Source organism: Enhydra lutris, unplaced genomic scaffold (assembly GCF_002288905.1).
Source record: "Enhydra lutris kenyoni isolate GAN:26980312 unplaced genomic scaffold, ASM228890v2 scaffoldscaffold98, whole genome shotgun sequence".
NCBI classification, from domain to species: Eukaryota; Metazoa; Chordata; class Mammalia; order Carnivora; family Mustelidae; genus Enhydra; species Enhydra lutris.
The window spans coordinates 359,298-380,776 of NW_019154182.1; the positions used below are offsets into that span (position 1 = coordinate 359,298).

Sequence of the window (21,479 nt, forward strand, 5' to 3'; positions counted from 1 at the left end):
TATTTGTCTTTCTCTGACTTACTTCATTTAGCATTATACCCTCTAGGTCCATCCATGTTGTTGCAAATGGCAAGATCACATTTTTTTTTTTTTTTTTATGGCTGAGTAATAATCCTTAGTGTATATATACCACATCTTTGTGAATCTTTGACAAAGCAGGAAAAAATAATCCAGTGGAAAAAAGTCTCTTGAATAAATGGTGCTGGGAAAATTGGACAGCTATATACAGAAGAATGAAACTCAATCTTTCTCTTACACTGTACACAAAGATAAACTCAAAATGGCTGAAAGACCTCAGTGTGGGACAGGAATCCATCAAAATCCCAGAGGAGAACATAGGCAGTAACCTCTTCGACATTGGCCACAGCAACCTCTTTCAAGTTTATTCTTTATCTTTTCATCTCTCCATGGGCACTTTGGTTGCTTCCATATTTTGGCTATTGTGAATAGTGCTGTAGTAAAAACAGGGTGCATATGTCTTTTGGAAGTAGTGTTTTTGTTTTCTTTGGGTAAATATGAAGGGTATATTTTCTTGCTCATATTTATTCTCTATAGAAAGAGGTAGATTTCTTTATTTTATTGCAGATTTTTTTATTTCTTATTGCAGATTTTTATCGGTACTTAGATATCCAATTCAGAGAGTAGAGTTGTTTCACATATGAGAGTATTTCTTGAATATATTCTTTATGTCACACTTTGCCCCATTGGAAAAATGAAATAAGTATAGGTATGCTTATTCTCTGGAAACTTGCAAGATATTTAGGAAGATCAAGTATATGTACCACCTTGTACTGCTCTGTATTCTGTGGTTCTGTGTATATGTTCCTGCCTCCCTAACTAAATGTATGGTCCTTGAGAAGAACCACCTTTGTATTGACACTTGTATCAGAAGACCATTTAAAAGGGTATGATAATTGAATTCTCATAGTTAACTCTTAAAGAACAGAATTTTTTCTTCGATCGTTAGTGGCTAGTGCCTTACATGACCGCGTGTTTGATCATTAGTGGCTAGTGCCTCACATGACCATGTGTTTGTTATGAATTTTTGAAATTAGTTGAACAGGAAAAACAATATAATACTACAATGAAATATTCAAGTGAATGCCATAACCAGTCAGTATTGTTGAATGTCAAAGATAATGATGATCAGCGTGTGCTGGATTTCTTAGGAAAGTCTTCATGCAAGACAAGGTAATTAAGTGGACTCATGAAAGATAGGTAAGACCTGAGCAAGGTGAAAGAGTTATTTCAAGTAGGTGTCATAGTTTGGAGGTGGTGAGTAGATCATATCGACTAGACTAGAAGGTTGGTATTGGCTTGTAGATAAAAGGGTGAACAGAGGCGCCTGAGTGGCTCAGTGGGTTAAAGCCTCTGCCTTCAGCTCAGGTCATGATCTCAGGGTCCTGGGATCGAGCCCTGCATTGGGCTCTCTGCTCAGCAGGGAGCCTGCTTTCCCCACTCTCTCTGCCTGCCTCTCTGCCTACTTGTGATTTCTGTCTGTCAAATAAATAAATAAAATCTTTAAAAAAAAAAAAGGGTGAACAAATGAGTAGGAACACAGCAGTTCAGAGGCCTTAAATGCTAATTTGAAAGATTTGCCCTAATTCCATTTGACCTTAGTGAATCATTGGCATTCTTTGAGCTAGAAAGTTTTGGGACAAAGTTTTACTTTACAGATATTTACTTGGTGATAGTATATATCATGGGCTCGAGGGAGATTTGTATCAGGAGACCATTTAAAAGGGTATGATAATTGAATTCTTCTAGTCAACTCTTAACAGAATTTTTTCTTTGATCATTAGTGGCTAGAGCAGGGTTCAATTTTTGTTTTCATTGGATGCATAATATATGAACTAGGTCATCTGGGCCTGGATAGAGCTGTTAGCAGTGGGAAGTACCCTTATGAGAAATATTTTAGAGGAAGAACTGTGATGACTTGTTTTCTAAGAGTATAAAGGGTATGGATAAGGTTGAAGAGGACACTGAAGTCACAGCATGAAAGATTAAGGAATCCGTAGAAATAGGGAATTCAGCTAGGGGAAGAGAAGAATGAGAATGGGAACAGTCATAAGCATGTTTGTAGACTTGCTGAGTTTGACATTGAAATACATAGTCATTTTTCAAAGTGCTGGAACAGATAATCCTAAAATTTGTATGGAATCAGAAAAGACCCTGAATCGCCAAGGAAATGTTGAAAAAGAAAAACAAAGCTTTAGGCATCACATAGCCTGATTTCAAGCTATATTACAAAGCTGTGATCATTAAGACAGCATGGTACTGGCACAAAAACAGATACATAGACCAATGGAACAGAACAGAGAGCCCAGATATGGACCCTCTACAGCTCTACAGTCAAATAATCTTTGACAAAGCAGGAAAAAATATCCAGTGGAAAAAAGACAGTCTCTTCAATAAATGGTGCTGGGAAAATTGGACAGCTATATACAGAAGAATGAAACTCAATCATTCCCTTACACTGTACACAAAGATAAACTCAAAATGGCTGAAAGACCTCAATGTGGGACAGGAATCCATTAAAATCCTAGAGGAGAACATAGGCAGTAACCTCTTCGACATTGACCACAGCAACTTCTTTCAAGACATGTTTCCAAAGGCAAGGGAAACAAAAGCGAAAATGAACTTTTGGGACTTCATTGAGATAAAAAACTTCTGCACAGCTAAGGAAATAGTCAACAAAACAAAGAGGCAACCCACAGAATGGGAGAAGATATTTGCAAATGACACTACAGATGAAGGGCTGGTATCCATGATCTATAAAGAACTTCTCAAACTGAACACCCAATAAACAAATAAGTCAAAAAATGGGCAGAAGACATGAATAGACACTTCTCCAAAGAAGACATACAAGTGACTAACAGACATGAAAAAATGTTCATCATCATTAGCCATTAGGGAAATTCAAATCAAAACCACACTGAGATACCATCTTATACCAGTTAGAATGGCATAAATTGACAAAGCAAGAAACAACAAATGTTGGAGAGGTTGTGGAGAAAGGGGAACCCTCTTACACTGTTGGAGGGAATACAAGTTGCTACAGCCACTTTGGAAAACAGTGTGGAGTTTCCTCAAAAAATTAAAAATGGAGCTATTCTATGACCCAGCAATTGCATTACTGGGTATTTACCCCAAAGATACAGATGTAGTGAAAAGAAGGGCTATATGTACTCCATTGTTCATAGCAGAAATGTCCACAATAGCCAAACTGGAAAGAGCTGTGATGCTCTTCAAAAAACGAATGGATAAAGAAGATGTGGACCATATACAATGGAATATTACTCAGCCATCAGGAAGTTTGAATACCCCACTTTGACATCAACATGGATGGGACTGGAGGAGATTATGTTAAGTGAAATAAGTCAAGCAGAGAAAGTCAATTATCATTCACTTACTTGTGGAACATAAAGCATAGTATGGGAGGACATTAGGAGAGGGAAGGGAAGAATGAAGGGGGAAAAATCAGAGGGGTAGACAAACCATGAGAGACTATGGACTCTGAGAAACAAACTGAGGGTTTTAGAGGGGAGAAGGGTGGAGGGATGGGTTAGCCTGGTGATGGGCATGTATTTCATGGAGCACTGGGTGTTATACGCAAACAATGAATCATGGAACATTACATCAAAAACTAATGATGTACTATATGGTGACTAACATAACATAATAAAAAAACCTTAATTGAATTTATGTACTTAAGGAAATAACTTTATTTTGATAAAAAATGACTTCTGAGAAATAAAGATATGTGCCTATGAATAAAAAAAGAAATACATAGTATGTAGGAAGAAAGGCTCAGATGAGAACTGAAGTCTGAGCGTATCAATTTGGATATTACTATGAAGATATTGTTTGAGCAGGAAAAATGACTGGACTGATAGAATTGTGTGTGCATGTACACACGCATATATACTCTTATATGCTGGAACCCAGTATGTGTGTTTGATTGTTGATATACTAGTTTGATGGTTGGTACTAGCAGAGTGATGAGTACTGGTTCTTGGGGTGAGCAGAGGGGAATAAAAAAGCTAAAGGAGACAGGAAAGGAACAGGTGGACGAACTTAACACAAATTTGCTAAGGAGACTTTGTAATTTGTCTTGTGTTTCAAGATAGTATTAGTAATGACTAGTAGTACTCCTGTATCATTACTAAGTGCTTACTGTGTACCAGACACTGCGATAGGCAGGCTATATCTATCTTCACCTCAAAACTGTGGTATCAGTACTATTAGATCTCCTTTTACTGAGAAAGAAACAGATGTCTGAAGAAGTTAAAATTTGCCCAAGATGAATTGAGCTAATAAATAATTGGGATAATTGTGGATATAAACCTGACTTTTTTGACCTCAAGCCAAATACTCTTTCCATTATACCAAAGGCATGTATGTTTAATTTCTTCAAGATAAGGTCTTTATCCTTAGAGAAATAGTTCCCAATAAAAGTTTATTAATTAGCAGGCAGTGATTGGACAGTCATATTTCCTATAAAAAAATCTGCACGTACTTTGGATGTGGCTGCTGCTTTTCTACATGGGTATTTATATTAATAATGTGGTAGGGAGATAAAGTTTTTTTGATTGCATATTGTGGATATTTTATTTTTAAAAATTTTATTTATTCATTTGAGACAGAGAGAGCAAGCACGAAAGAACAGGGGGAGCAGAAGTGAAGGGAGAGAGGGGGGCCAAGAATACCAAGCAGACTCTGCCGTGAGCGCAGAGCCATGTGGGTGGGGCTCCATCTCACGACCCTGACACGACCCTGACACCAAGACCTGAGTCGAAACCAAGAGTGGGACATTTAACCGACTGAGCCATGCAGGTGCTCCTGTGCATATTAGTTTAAAAGATGATATCAGTTCTTTCGTTTGAAGAATTAATCATTCAGAGAGTGCCTTTCAAATTTTTTTTTTAAAGATTTTATTTATTTATTTGACAGACAGAGATCACAAGTAGGCAGAGAGGCAGGCAGAGAGAGAGGAGGAAGCAGGCTCCCTGCTGAGCAGAGAGCCCGATGCGGGACTCGATCCCAGGACCCTGGGATCATGACCTGAGCCGAAGGCAGCGGCTTAACCCACTGAGCCACCCAGGTGCCCCCCAAATTTTGTTTTTTTTGTTACACTAATACAAACTTATTTTGGAAGTGTTTCTGATGCATGCCCCGGAGCATTCATAAATTAGCAAGGAAATAATAAGGGCCTGATGGTTTCTTTTCTTTCAGGGGATATCATTTTCAATGCCCAATACCCAGAGCTGCCCCCCGATTTCATCTTTGGAGAAGATGCTGAATTCCTGCCAGACCCCTCGGCCCTGCATGTGAGTACCGCAGGCTCATTTTGGACGATCTTAATTTGTTGAAGAAAAGTAAAATCAGCTTTTGACAATTGCTTGACAGATAAATTTGCCAACATGTGGGGTTTTTTCCACCCCTTTTTTCTCTGTCCTCTGGAATCAGTACAGCTCTTTATGTGCCAACATAGTTTAAAGAAAAGATTTTTTTTCATTACAGTTTTACTTTCAGACTATTTTGAATTAAAATCTCTAGCACATTGGTTAAAATATTTTTACTTCAGCTTAAAGAGACATGTTGAAGACATTGCTTTAATTTAATACTTAATGCCTGTGATCCCATTTTCTAATGTTTACTAACACTTCATCACAGAGCTTGTTAGGGGAGGGTTTCTTGGCTCCTCAAGAGGCCTTTTTTTATATAGAAGTGAAAGTGGCAAATGTGGACTTGTATCCATATTATCTCAGTATTACTATCAGAAGGGAAAAGACCAGATTAAGTGTTCTTTATTAAGCAAGACCAAAAACTTTGTAGTTAAAGTAACATGTTTCTGGTGTTAAAGTGGGGAAAGGAGTGGTGGTACTTGTCAGAGCACATGTGGTTCACATAAAAATTGTGCATTTCACATTGCTGGTGGAGAAAAACATGTGCTATTTGGTTTAAAAGGTCTGACCAGACAAAATGTCTCTTTCTTTTCCTTGTCAAGTACAATTTTGCTAAGATGCCTATACTGTAGTTCAAAACTATGTTCTCTGTGTTGCTTTTTGAACTTTTCTTTTGGTCTCAAAATTTTGTAATTAAAAATTGCGGTGATTTACTGTGAAATCTTGCCCCCCTCCCTTTTAAAAAGGGGAAATGTTAAACAGGAAGTATCAACCCAAACCTAAAGAATGACCTTAAATTTTAGAACACAGCTGTAAAAATGCAATTGGCAACAAACCCATCCCTGCAAAATTTCAAATAATTACACTCAAACTGTTAGTTGATTTTTAAAAATCTGTAGTTTAATCATGGTTCCTGTAGATGCTGTGTGTTACATATTCACCCCCTATCGAAGCTGAGGGGCTTACCTGGAGAAAATGAGGCAGAAGTATCTCTCTAGACCTCTTCTGTGCCAAAGCTGCCAGTGGAGGGTAGCATTAGCCAAATGCCAAAGGTGTGTGCTAGGCTAAGTGCTCCAGGAATTTAAGGAAGGTTGTCAGAAAAGGCTAGAGGTGAGACTTGGACTCATTCTTGAAGAATGGAGCCTCAGTGGGAAGTATGGCAGAGAGAATTTCAGGTAGGGGGCGTGACATAAACAAATGAAATGTGTAATATGTTACAGAAGAAGGTACGGGAAAGTTTGCTGAAGTGTGAGTTAACACAAGGGAGGGCTAGGAAAGGTTAGAGAGGGAAATTGGACTAAGATTGTGAAGAACATTGAATTCTAGGTTAGGAGCCCCAGAAAGAGGTGATAACTGGAGAATCATCTCACAGCAGTGTGGTCAGCGTCACGGCTTTAAGTAAGATGAGGACCAGAGTTGAGGACTGTTGCAGAAATCCAGGGGAGGGAGGCGGAAGGGGCTTTGAGCTAGGATGATACAAGAAGGGGAATACTGTGAAGGAAAGGATAAGAAATGGGTTTACGACTTCTGTTTTTTTTGGAATTGCCTTTAAAATTTGCAAGGCGCATCTTCAGTGGTGGTATTGTGAGAGCATGGAATTTCAAAGCCAAAAAGGACCTTGAGGTTCAGCTTATACCGCTTTTCTCTTTTAGTATTGAGAAAATTGGTGTAGAATGATATAATTGTACCAGACTTGATAACTCCTCTCTTTTGGTATTTAGTACCTCAGTGAAGTTTCTGCAGATGTTTTTGAGATTAGCTGAAGAGGAACAGTGGAAAAGAACGAAAGCATGTATCTAAGAGAAAGATTGCCAGTCTAAGGGAATACTTCTCTTCAGCTACAGTCAATCTGAGCGCTCAGCCAAGCTACCCAGTGCTGCTCCATGGACCAGTGGTTTGGGCAAGCCTGGGAAAGCAACCAGGGTCCACCCTCCACCAGCCGGTGAGGTCCTCCCAGCCCTAGCAGTGCCCTTGGTGCTCACTGTCGTCTGGCTAAAACACTAGGACAGGATACACATCGTCAGACGCTTCTCTGAGCATAGCAGGCCTCGGAAGGACTTTTCACTCATCCGTTAACGGGCTATGGTTTAGTTCTTCAGTTCAGTTCAGCCTTTTTCCCTTCCTTCCTGAAATGCACAAAGCACAGTCACTAATAACCTGATTAGTCCACTCTGGTTCTGAATGAAGGAGGGAATCCATATTTCTTCATCCATGGAGTAGAGAGCAGAATGTCAAGATTTTTTTTGGATTTTTCCCCTGAAGTGTACTAACTGCAGGAGGGAATGAATATATACCCTTAGATTCTGGGAGTGTAATCCATAGTCCAAAGTAGTTGCTATGGCAAATATGGAATTTCCTTGAATCTTCTGGGTTTTATCTTAAAAATTAATAAAAATTATTTTGCATTTGATTCTATAACATACCCATGCTTTTAAATAAAAAGTATATTAAGTTACAAATATTTGAGAAAAGAAATATGTCCAAGTTTGAGAAATAAAATTTGTGAGACTATATGTGATCTTTTATTTATTCAGTTTATTTAAACCAGCTTGTTTCTATAGAAGGATTTCAAGTAACTTAAGTAAAGGATACATGTGAAGTTAATAAAAATATGTAAGGCGCTCTCATCCAGCAGATGAAACCACCTCTTTTTAAATTCAAGCTCTTCATTCACAGAGATGAGTTTCGTTAAGAACTTTGGTAAGATCCTCAGATGAATGGAAAACACAGGTGGAGATACCAGATCCAGATAAATGCGAGGTAGATACCAGAGACAGTATTTCATATATACCGGAGAATCATAAAATCATGGAGTTACAATTGTAGTTGTCCAGTGGTTCCCCTTCTGACTCTCCATCAGAATAATTTAGGAAGCCTGTGACAAATACAGATTCTTGGGCACCTTGGTGGCTCACTCCGTTAAGCATCTGCCGTCAGCTCAGGTCATGATCTCTGGGTCCTGAGATTGAGGCCCGCATCAGGCGCTCTGCTCAGCAGGGAGTCTGCTTCTCCCTCTCCCTCTCTCTCTCTCTCTGTCTCAAATAAATAAATAAAATCTTAAAAAAAAAATCAGATTCTTGGATCCCACTGGAATCTGAATTAGACCCATTTGGGAGCTGAAGAGTCATTAAATTCTCTGGGCCATTCTGTGTATTGTCTGCGAACTGCTTTTGAGAATCACTAATTGAACCCATCTTTTATAGTAACATCTCTGACAGAAGGCCCATTTGGCTTTGCTTGACATTATTTCCAGTGAGGTATCATTTTCCATTTTGGGGACGGCTCCATTTTTTTTTTTTTTTTTTTAAGTTAAAAGCTTTATTGAGGCATAGTTTATACGCCATATAATCCACCCATTTTAAAGTATATAATTCAGTGGTTTTTAGTATATTCACAGAGTTGTGCAACCATCACCACAGTTAAATTTAAATGTTTTAAATTGATGTATAATTGACATTTTAGCATTATGTTACTTTCAAGTGCACAACATAATGATTTGGTATTTGTATATATTGTGAGGAACTCCTGGAGTGTTTTCCAAAATGGCTATCCAGTTTTACATCCCTGCCAGCATATAAGTGTTCCAGTTTCTCCACACCCTTACCAACACTTGTTATTATCTTTTTGATTATAGCCTATGAAGTGGTATCTCTTTGTGGTTTTTGGTTTGTACTTCCCTGATTAGATTTGCATCTTCGCATGTGCTTATTGGCCATTTTTATATCTTTCTTGGAGAAATGTCTATTCAAAGCCTTTGCTCTTTTTTAAATTGGGTTATTTGTTGTTGAGCTATAAGAGTTTTTTTTTTTTTTTTTGAGCTTTTATTGTTGAGCTGTAAGAGTTCTTTGTATATTGTATCTCTGTATATGCCAGAATTTTCTTTCATTTTGTGGATTGTCTTTTCAGTTCTTGGTAGTATTATTTGAATGATGAAAGTTTAAGTCTAACTTACCTATCTTTTATTTTGTTGCATATGCTTTTGATTTCATATCTAAGAAATCATTGCTTCATCCAAGGTTATGAAGTCTTACTATTATCTTTCTTTAAAAACTTCTATAATTTTTGCTCTTACTTTTAGGTATTTGGTCTATTTTTGGTTAATTTTTGTATACGGTGTGAGGTAGGAGCCCTGCTTCGTTTTTTTTGTTTTTGTTTTTTTTTTTTTAAGATTTATTTATTTTAGAGAGCGGGGAGAAAGAGAGAGAATACATGGAGGGGCAGAGGAAGAGGGAGAAAGAGAGAAGCAGACTCCATGCCATCCTCGGAGCATGATGCAGGGCTTGATCCTATGACCCATGAGATCATTACCTGAACTGAAACAAGAGTTGGGCATTTAACTGACTGAGCCACCCAGATGCCCCCACTTCATTGTTTTATAAGTGGAGATCCAGATGTCTAAACATAATTTATTAGAAAGACTCTGTTTTCCTTATTGAGTTGTCTTGGCATTTTTGTTGGAACTCAGTTGACTATAAATGTTAGGGAGTATTTCTGGACTGTCAATTCTATTACTTTGATCTGTCTTTTCACCTTATACCAATACCACACTGTATTGATTGCTGTTACTTTGTAATAAGTTTTGAGATTGGGAAGTGTGAGTTTTCCAACTTTGTTCTTTTCCAAGATTGCTTTGACTATTGTGGGTCCCTTGCATTCCCTAGGATCAGTTTGTCAATTTCTGCCAAGAATCCAGCTAGAATTTTTTTTTAAATTTTTTTAATTTATTCATTTGTCAGAGACAAAGAGAGAGAGAGAGAGAGTGGACATATAAGCAGGCAGAGAGGCAGGCAGAGGCAGAGAGAGAAGCAGGCTCCCTGCCGAGCAAGGAGCCCGATGCGGGACTCAATCCCAGGATCCCGGGATCATGACCGGAGCAGAAGGCAGGGGCCCAACCCACTGAGCCACCCAGGCGTCCCCCAGCTAGAATTTTGATAGGAATTGCATTCAATCTGTAGCTTCAGCTAGAGATTTGCTCTTCACCATTTTCATTCACTTCTGCCTGGAATTCTCTTCCCCCATTTATCTAAATGGCTTGTTCTCCTCTCTTCAAATGTCATTATATCAGAGAGGCCTTTCCTGGTGTCCCTATACAAAATAGTGGTAACGTCCTCCGCATTACTCTCTCTTTCTCTCTCTCTTTTTTTTTTCATGCTTTGTTTTCTTCATTACACTTATCACTATTTGATAAATTTTTCCTTGCTTATTTGGTATCTCTCTGCCAGGGTGACCAATGGCCCTGGTTTGCCTGAGGCTGATGGGTTTTCTGGAATGTAGTACCTTTAGTGTTGAAACTGGATAGTCCCAGGTAAATTGAGATGGAAGGTTATCCTTGTTTCTTTACTGGAATGGAAGCCTCATGAGAGAATGAATTTGTTTTCTTCACTCCCTAAATCCTTTTAACTAGAAGAGTGCCTGGTGTGTCGAGCTGCATAATACATGTTTGTTAGATAAGTAGGTTTCCTTTAAGGTCGTGTATTTCTTAGGGGACTTGCTGGTTTCCAAGACTAGAAAATCCATTTTAGATGAAAATTTCAAAATAGAAGAAGAGATTCAGTTTTAGAGAAACTGGGAGATAAAAATCAGTTAACAGAATCTCCGAAGCAGTGATTTTTCAGCCTTGGTTTTGCAATGCCCTGTGGTGTGTTTGTACCTCAAAGGGCATTGTGAAATTCTTTTCCCCAGAAGTAATAGTGATAATTCACTTTAATTTAAAATAAAATTGCATAAAGGAGGAAGGGTGGTTCATAAGTTTAAATGAGGACATGTTGCAATTATAGCAGAATTGGAAACCACTGATATCTGACTTCCTAATTTGAAGAAGGTGAGGGCCATTTGGGGTTTGGGACAAGCATCCTCAGGGTGGGAATCTAATGCTATCAGTTCCTTCACTGATTCTGTTCTGCTCATATGGAACGTAAGTGGAGAAGGACACATCGTGTTGACACCTTGTCACTTCTCCTGCCCTGCTCTTCACTGTGCTGCCTCCAGAAGGACATCTTTTGAATGTGTCCTTGCAAAACAGTGCCCGTCCCTGGTGTACATGAAATACATGTGAAGGATGCACTTTGTTGAGATGGACTGCGTGCTCCGCTGCTGGAAAATGCTGGCCAGGTGTGTGGTGCTCCTGTTCTTAGACATTTCCCTGTGCCCTGGCCTACAGTACATTTTAAAGCAGAATTCTCTGTCATTTTTAAAATACTGATTTAATGTCTCTGTTGAGACTTTTAGAAAACTCATCTTCAGCCCTGAGGCTGAACATAATGCTCAGGACAGAGACGCTCATGGAATCGCAGCCCGAGGTGACACGTGTGGGGACAGAAGTAGAGGCACGTGGTGCTGTGGGGCCATGTGGGGGTGCGCTTTACCACTCCCTGAAGAGTAGGTGTCAGAGACGTAGAAGCATAGTATTTGATTGTATATAAATCATCTGCATTTTTATGTAACTTATAGACAAAATGAGATCTCTACAGGAGAGTGTGCAGATCACAAGTGTGTTACGTGGAGAACTTCCAAAATGTAAACACAGCATGTACCCAGCTCTTAGATCAGGAACAGAGCATTTCCAGGTTCTAGAAGCTCCACTCAGTGACCCTTCCCATCATGCAGACTCCCTGGCCCAGGGTAAACACTGTGCTGACTTACATCACCGTGGTTAATTTCGCCTCCTTTTGAGCTTTCTGCAGACGGAGTCAAACAGCCTGTACTTGGGTGTCTGACTTCTTTCGTGCAACATTTATTTACAACTTTCACCCCTGTGGTTCGATGTTGTTAGCTCATGCCATCGCGCGAGCAGAGCACGGGTTATTTGTTCTAGTACTGATCGGCATTTGGATTCTTTTCAGGTGTTTGCTGTTGTGAGCAGTGCTGCCATGAACATTCTTGTGTGTGTCTCAGTGAATCTGTGTGTGCATTTCTGAGGGGCTTATGCTGGAGGGCGGACTTGCTGGGCCACGTGGTATAGAGAACTAAGGAGACGCATATGCATATTCATACATAATATATGAACACACACAGCTGGAGAAAAACAGAACCTCTTGAAAGTACAAACCAGGTACACTTAAAATGGAACTTGACCAGTTTATCAGTTCGAGTCTAGTTAGGAGGCAAAAACTGTACCAGTAACTTGAATAGGGAAAATCGGCTATAGAGTTATGAACTGCTTTTTAAAAAAATTTTATTTATTCATTTGACACACAGAGAGAGATAATGAGAGAAAGAGAGCACAAGCAGGGAGAGCTGCAGGGAGGCAGGGGGAGAAGCAGGCTCCCACTGAGCAGGGAGCCCAATGCTGGGGCTCAATCCCAGAACCCTAATTATGGCCTGAGTCAAAGGCAGACGCTTAACAACTGAGCCACCCAGAAGGGCCATGAACTACTTAAAGGAACAGAAGAGAACTCTAAGGAATGCAAGCATAGCAGCTGTAGAGAGCAGCTACTCTGTGGCTGAGAGGAAAAAACCCAGGAGGGAATAAACTCAGAAGGCCCCAGGCTGAGACTCCACCCTCCCTGTTGGCGTGGGTGTGGCTGCAGCCCCCTAGGTGTTGGAGACCTGCATTTGGGGGTGCTGCAGGCCAGAACGGGTGTGGCCTACTGGGTGCTGGTGGGCCAGTGGGGCTGGGTGCCAGCCAGCAGGCTGGAGGGGGAGCACTGCTGGGTGTCCTGCCTGCTGCGCGGGCAGCCGCATAGTAGGAGCAGTTATGCCAAGTCCATCAGAAGCGGGATAGGAAGCTGCTCCATCTGTTAGGCCTTGTACTACCCTCCTTCCCCCACCAGTCACTTTCTGTGGACAAGCTAGACATTGTACCAGCTGGCATAGGGGAAGTGCTTGCAGGGTCCAGTCCCGGGTTCATGAACAGGACAGAGAAAAGTAGATTTGGAAGATGAGCAGCAATCAATGAGTAACTAGCACAACTACCTAAGGCCAGGCTTATCTTCCAGTTTATTGTTTTCAGTGCTGTCTAATCTATTATATCTGTCTAATGAATTCTTAATTTTAGGTCCTATGTTGTTTAGTTCCACAGTTCTTTGGTGGATCTATCTTTTCATCTGCAGTTTTCTCCATTTATTGCACATGCTGATACTTAGTTTTAAGTCCTAGTCAGGCAGCTCTAATACCTGGAGTATCCTAGGGTCTGTTTGTTTTGCCTACTTTTTTTGTTGGTTATCAATCCTGTGGTTCTGTATCTGGCGTTTCTTGTAGTTTTGAGTGAATGTCAGGGTTTCCTGTTAAAAAAAAAAACAAAAAGCTGTAAAGGCTTCAGATGATGCAGTTGTCTTATAGAGAGAGGGTTCATTGTCCCCTCTTGTAGGCAGAGTGTGTTGATGGATCATCTTAATGTAGATGTGGGGGCTTTGCTGGGTTTAGGCCACCTTGTGCCTTCGGTAAGGGTCATCTACCTGTGGTTCACTACGATTTTGGAGACAGAGTTCTTCAGGGCTTTTTTCTGAAGGTCTGGAGTGGTCAGTGTAAGTGCCTTGGCCTATAAAATATTCTAAAGAATTCCACATCATTTATCAAATATTCAAACACCCAAACAATGTGGATCATTGCCCTAATAGATCTGAAATCCTAAATTTTATATTGTAAGACTGCTGATAGCTCTGCTCTGCTTTTCATGGGTACTTGCTTAATTTTAGCTTCTTGCCCAAGGGCTGCCCCAGAATTCATCAGATTGTTTTGAGAATAACTGGCTACATATTTGAGGTCTCTCAAGACTTTGCCAAAAGTTCTAATGATTTTTCTGAGTCCAGCAGCAGCTTTGTGAGTATGCAGAGCCTGGATTCTCAGCCTCCCTCCTGTGCCTGGAATTTGTAAATGTCCCCAGGGTAAAAGCAAAAGTCAGTTGTCTTATGTTTTTGAGAACATACAATTTTACCCTTTACTTTCATAGCAAAAACATAAAATATTTTAGTGGACCATAAAATACCGCTTGCTTTGGGGCACCTGGGTGGCTCAGTTGATTAAGCATCTGCCTTTGATTCAAGTCATGTGATGATCCCAGCATCCTGGGATTGAGTCCTGCATCAGGCTCCCTGTTCAGCAGGGAATCTGCTACCTTTTTTTTTTTTTTTTAAAGATTTTATTTATTTATTTGATACACAGAGAGAGAGAGAGAGAGAGAGAGAGAGCAGGAACACAAGCAGGGGGAGTTGGAGAGGGAGAAGCAGGTTCCCCATTGAGCAGGGAGCCAGTTATAGGGCTGGATCCCAGGACCCCAGGATCCTGAGCTGAGCCTATAGCAGATGCTTAATGACTGAGCCACCCAGGCACCCCAGGATGTCTGCTTCTATCTCTGCCTCTCTCTTTCTCTCTCTCTCTCCCTCTTGCAAAAATAAATAAATAAAATCTTTAAAAAGAATACTACTTGCTTTGTTGGCAAGAATACAGAATTAATAGAATTATTAATAAAAATGTTTGATGTTCATAAAAATATTCAGTAGCATTATAAAATGTTTGAAAACAATGTACTTCTTCCTTTTTTTATGAAAATGAACCATGAGAGACTATGGTTCCCAGGAAACAAACTGAGAGTTTCAGAGGGGAGGGGTAACAGGGTGATGGGTATTAAGGAGGACATATGCTGTGATAAGCACTGGGTGTGACACTTAACTAATGAATCATTGAACACTACATCAAGAACTAATGATGTACTATACAGTGGCTAACTGAACATAATAATAATAATAATAATAATAATGAAAAGAAAACCTAGATTTTTAAGTTGCAGTAGACTTTTCTACAGTAGAAATAAGGGTAAACATTATCTAGAGGTGGGATCTCTAGTTCTCTTGAGTTGAATGCAACTTGGTTTCGAAGGATGCGTCAATGTATGATCCAAGTGAACATGAGAAAGTTAGAAATTTTGATGCAAAATTGGTTTATGTGCTGATGAATTAAAAACTCTATTTGTATTTCTGCCATTATCTGTTTTTACTTATCAGCTGTGGAGCCATTTTAGGAGGTAGGAAGAATGTCAATGTCATTCTTTGAAAAATGAACTTCCTAAGGGGAGACAGTGGGAGGCCCTGGTTCAAAGACGATGATTTATGAGTTCATCTATTTTTCCAAAGGTGTTGCTATTATAACCAGTTGTAGATTAAGGAGAGGAGCATTAATATACACACATGTGTATACAGACATATAATTTTGAAGGCATGTGTTATAAACAAGGCTTTAAAAGCACAGTTGTAGAAAAACAACATCTTGAAAGTACAAACAAGGGACATTTAAAATGTTCACTCTCATAAGACAGATGAAAAAAAAGGCAAACCAAGTTATTTTTTGAAATCCAATGGCAAATATAACATTTAGCAGATGTTACCAGTTTTGATTTATTCGATTGAATTTGTAAAAATGCTTTTGGGAAAATGAGGTACAGAGTCGCATGGGAAGCATTTCAGCTCAAGAATTTGCTTACCCAGAGGAGTTAATGACCCACTTTTGGATTGTTCTTTGTCTCTGGTTGGTTGTCTCTCTTGGTCATCCTCCCTTTATCACCTCCTATCCTTTCCTGCAATCTCCTCAAAGAGTTGGGTTTAAAAAGTTATGATACTATATTTTTATTACTAGTCACATAAAATATAGGCAAGTGCCAAGGAAACAATTCTATAGTCGCACACAGTTTAGAGATGAGTACGGTCACCATGTTAATGTATCTACTCCCTGTGTTCTGTGTCTGGGTCATATACACACATGTCCTCTACAGTGGTCACTGTTTGTTTTTACTTTATGTGTAAAGTCACAAGCATGTCTCCCATGACATTACAGAGTGATCGGAAGCAGCTTTTAAGATTGGCTTCTGTACTTTGGACCTGTCTCTGATGGTTAATACTTCCCCGGGCAAATAAAAGATGTATCTCAAACCAGTCCTTTTTCTTCAGTTTTGTTTCTCATTTAAAAAAAAAAAGAAAGGCCATGAGTGCCGTTTAAGGCTGTGAACTACATGAAATGGTGATAATTTGTGAATTCTTAATAACTGATAGTTGCTTATGGTTAATAACTTACTAAAAACAGTCTTAATTCATCATTGTAAGTCTGATGTCTATGAACAGAGATTCTACCCACATCTGTTTTTGAGAAAATAAGGGTGACATGAAATTTTAGTAAAACATTAGACTTGTTTTTGGATAGCGTACCTACAGCGTTAAGTAGGAGATTAAGAACTCTACCTTTCAAGGGGACCTTGGTTTATTTGGTGAAACAGGACTTAAATGTAAAAAAGAGAAATACTGTAGCAAATGGCAGTGGGGTGTCATGGCACCTTCTAGTAACTTGGAGCCACTGCTGTTTTGTGTAGGAATGGTTCATTCCATGTTTGTCTTCTCCTAGAGCACCTTGAAGCAGAGATCATACCTTACTCATTTTTAATTTCCCCAGCACTTATTTATGGTATAGGTACTTAGTAAGCACACATGAACGTTCTTCTTCTTCTTCTTTTTAAAGATTTTATTTATTTATTTGACAGAGAGAGAGATCACAAGTAGGCAGAGAGGCAGGCAGAGAGGGAGGGGGAAGCAGACTCCCCGCTGAGCAGAGAGCCTGACGTGGGGCTCAATCCCAGGACCGTGGGACCATGACCTGAGCTGAATGAAGACAGAGGCTTTAACCCAGTGAGCCACCCAGGCGCCCTGTCTTCTTCTTCTTCTTTTTTTTAAATGGAGGAATATGCTAAGTACCACAATAATGTCAGAAGTTCTAATGAGGAAGTCATTATTGAGTCTGTAGTGATCTGAGGCTTCATGGAGGAGGGAAGGTTTTAGCTGGGTCTTCAAACAGGGGCAGGATTGAGATGAAAGAGGGAGGGGCGCCTGGGTGGCTCAGTGGGTTAAAGCCTCTGCCTTTGGCTCAGGTCGTGATCCCAGGGTCCTGGGATCGAGCCCCACGTCGGGCTCTCTGCTCAGCGGGGAGCCTGCTTCCCCCTCTCTCTCTGCCTGCCTCTCTGCCTACCTGTGATCTCTGTCTGTCAAATAAATAAATAAAATCTTAAAAAAAAAAAAAGAAGATGAAAGAGGGGATGGCACTGTAGGTAGGGGACAGAGCTGGCAGAGAAGCATCACAAGCCGAGAATAGGCACATGGGAGGCACTGAGCGAACCGGTTTTGTTGGAGGAGAGTTTGCACAGGCAAATATTAGAAAATGCTATTATAGAAGGAGATTGAGGTGAAATTGTTAAGGGGTTTGCAGTACAAAGCTAAAGATTATTCATTACCTGTTTGGGCTCTGATTTTAAGAAACTGTTGCAGACTTAGGTTTGGTTTTGTTTCTTCTTCTTCTTCTTCTTCTTCTTCTTTTTAATATGGTTTAAGAAGACATTGAAGCTTTTGTAAGGTGTTCATGATCGGAAGATAATATTTTTCCCCCCTGTGGTACTGAGGATTACAGGAATTTTTGGTATGTTTACTTTTTAGCCAGAAGTACACTTTTGGAAATAGTTAAGAACTTCATGTGCATTAGTTTTTCAGAGGAGTCAAATTTTTACTATATATTTTTAAAGAAAAATGTTCAGTTAATTGTTGACTGTATTCCTTCAAAATGGGAAGTGTACATTCTCCACTTGTTTCAAAGCTGGTCTTACAACTAGTTTAGTACTTTGTGTGCTTTTGGTATACAGGGCCTGATGAGTGAATAAGCTGTAATAAACTTTTAGTTTTAGAATTTTTAGGTTTGGATTTACAGAATTATTGCAAAGATAGTACAGAGTGTTCCTGTATACCCTGCATTCGGTTTCCGCTGTTGTTAACATCTTACTTGACTGTGATTCGTATGTGAACATTAGTGAACCAGTATTGAAAATTATTAACTAAAGCCCATCCTTCATTCTGATTCCCTTAGTTTTTTTTTTTTTTTTCTAATGTTCTTTTTCTGTCCAGGTTCCCATTCAAGATACCATGTTAGATTTAACCCTCACGTCTGCTTAGGCTCCTCGTAGGTTGTGGCAGTTTCTCAGACTTTTCCTTGATTTTGATGGCCTTGACAGTTTGGGAGAGTGCTGGTCAGCTCTGTTGATTACTGCTTGGATTATGCTGGCCAGGATACTTAGTAACTATGCATATATTTAATTGATAAAACGGTTAATATTAGTACCCGTTTCACAAGGCTCTTGTAGGAGTAAAGAAAGTAACATTTGAATGGAAAAATGGAAATAAAACTGGAGGTGTGGAAACCAAAATGACCACGGGCAACATATAATCATAACTCCAGAGGGCTTAGCGAACACTGACCTTTTTCAAAGAAGTCCTCTAATTTTCTGGTATAATTTGAAGCAGTTTATTCTGATTTTTGCATTTACATTTAAACTCCTATAAATGTGAGGTTTTGTATTTATTGAAAGTCTTTAGGTTTGGGATCATTTTGCTGCATTTGGGTTATCTATGGCGATGGGAACATTAAAAAAGAAAAAGAGCCTTATAAATTTGAATGTGGTTCTAATGTATGCTTTCTCCAACATTTTCAAAAAGCTAAAAAAAAAAAAAAACCCTCTTAGCCATTTAAAAACATTTTTCAGAGAAATTATCTGCATCCGGCTGAGAATTTTAAGCCAAACTGCAGCCCCCACACAAGCTTTGGAGAGCCAAGATATTTAAACCTGCAAAGTGCCAGCTCAACCCTTACGCTGGTCTGATGTAATCATTTAACCACAGAATGGTTTGTACCCTTGAACTGACAATGACTCAGTAGACCTTGTATACATTTTAAAAATGTTTTTAAATTGTTGGGATTGTAAAAATACCATAGAAGCACAATATTATTATAAGTAAAACATTCAGCACATTTAATGCAGTTTCTTGACTGTATTTCAGGAACGTTTATGAAGAAGCCATATTGAAAAGTTAAAAATCTGGATTATTATTGATTTTTTAAAAGAAAGGCAGATAATTACTTATCAGAGATCATCACTCATTTTAAATCAAAAGGGTCCTTTAGGAGATTTGAAAAAATTAATTGGTAAGAATAGTGATTAGTGTAACAATTGTGTATTATTTTTGTGTTTAAAGGTACATTTTAAAAGGATTTATTTTACTGATTTGGAGTTTTTGGAAATTGACATGAACTTTAGCTCGGTTGGTCCCTGGAGGAATTATTTTAAAAATGCAGAGTCTGTCCCAAGGAAGTTTGAGTTTAATTTAAAAACTAATTTATTGGGGTGCCTGGGTGGCTCAGTGGGTTAAGGCCTCTGCCTTCAGCTCAGGTCATGATCCCGGGGTCCTGGGATCTAGCCCCGAATCGGGCTCTCTGCTTGGCAGGGAGCCTGCTTCCTCCTCTCTCTTTACCTGCCTCTCTGCCCACTTGTGATCTCTGTCTGTCAAATAAATAAATAAAATCTTAAAAAAAAAAAACAAAAAAACTCCCCAAATCCCCTAATTTATTATGTTAAAAGTGTAAGCTAATCATTTGTTTTACTCTCAACCCCTTCCTAAGTACTACTCCTGAGCCCAAATTCACTAACTCCACTCACATTAAATTACAAGTATGTTAAAGTCAGGAAAACATGAAATAACTATTTCATTTTTTTTTTTTAAGATTTTATTTATTTATTTGACAGAGAGAAATCACAAGTAGGCAGTGAGGCAGGCAGAGAGAGAGGAGGAAGCAGGCTCCCTGCTGAGCAGAAAGCCCGATGTGGGGCTTGAACCCAGGACCTGGGATCATGACCTGAGCTGAAGGCAGCGGCTTAACCCACTGAGCCACCCAGGCGCCCCGAAATAACTATTTCAAACATTTGAGTTTCTATGTTTATGTTGATACATGAATAAACTGAATAGAAATAATTTTGAGATATTAGTTATAGATTTATGTTGTAATGTAGGTTTTCTAACTCAAAGTGAATAAATCATGGCACCCTTTATATACATTTTTTAAAGTTTATTTTTTATTTTTCAGAGAGAGAGAGAGAGCACAAAAAAGGGGGAGCAGCAGGAAGAGGGAGAAGCAGGCTCCCCACTGAGCAAGGAGCCCAATGTGGGACTTAATCCCAGGATCCTGGGATCATGACCTGAGCCAAGGGCAGATGCTTAACTGACGGAGCACCCCCGGAGTCTCTACCCTTAATATTTTTTGAATGAGAAAATCTGTAATGGTAATTTTCAAACTTTTAAGACTAAAAATAAACAGTTGAAATACTATGCATTAACCTAATGACTTTAACTTCCTGAAGAGAGCCTAGAAACTGTTTCTTACTTTTTGTACTTTTTTAGACCTTTTTATTTATAGTCATTAAGTTGTAATCTGAACTTTTGTGCTAGTTTACAGCATGTCCTGTGAGAATTTTTGTTTTCTAAGAAAATAATGAAGATGTTTATAAAATTTAAGGTAAAGGATTGATGAAAATTTTGGAAGTTGAGAAACACTTTTAGCTAGATAAAAAGTTAAGATTAGTTGAAGATACAGCTTTTTTTTCAACTTTCAGCATCATTTTTATGACTATAAATTTATAACTATCCATTTTTAGAAATCAAAGCACAATTCTTAGATACAGTTTTTAGTAATCACAGCAAAACAATGTTCTCTATCACTATAGAATTGCCTCATTTTAAAATACTTTGTGTTATGAAGAATTTCAAATATACACAAAAGCAGACAGTTTTACATAATGAGTCCTCATGGGTCTATCACCTAGCTTTAAGAATTATTAACTCCCAGGCAGTCTTCACTTACCTTCTACATATTATTATTATTATTATTATCATTATTTTTAAATATTTATTTGAGAGAGAGCGTGCATGTGCATAAGTGGGGGGAGGAGCAGAGGGAGAGGGAGAAGCAGACTCCCCACTGAGCATGGAGCTTGAGGGACTGGTGGCTTGATGCGAGGCTTGATCCCAGGACCCTGATATCATGACCTGAATCAAAGTTGGATGCTTAACTGAGCCACCCAGGTGCCCCTACCATATATTTTGAAGCAAATCCCATACATTATGTCATTTCATCTGTAAATACTTTGGTATTTACTCAAAAAGATAAGGGATCTTGTATTTATTATTATTATCATTATTTTAACACACAGTGTTTTATTAGTTTCAGGTGCACAGTGTAGTGATTCAACACTTATGTGTGACACTCCTGTGCTCCTCA

The 21,479-nt window shown here is 39.0% G+C and overlaps 1 protein-coding gene across 1 annotated transcript in view; it reads left to right on the plus strand.

The window, feature by feature from the left end:
* LOC111139277 (BRISC and BRCA1 A complex member 2) overlaps nt 1–21,479 on the plus strand; it is a 401,260-nt gene that overhangs the window by 81,104 nt on the left and 298,677 nt on the right. The window contains exon 4 of the mRNA XM_022491515.1: nt 5,236–5,330. Within this exon, the coding sequence (XP_022347223.1) occupies nt 5,236–5,330 (95 nt within the window). The remainder of the gene's footprint in view (nt 1–5,235; nt 5,331–21,479) is intronic.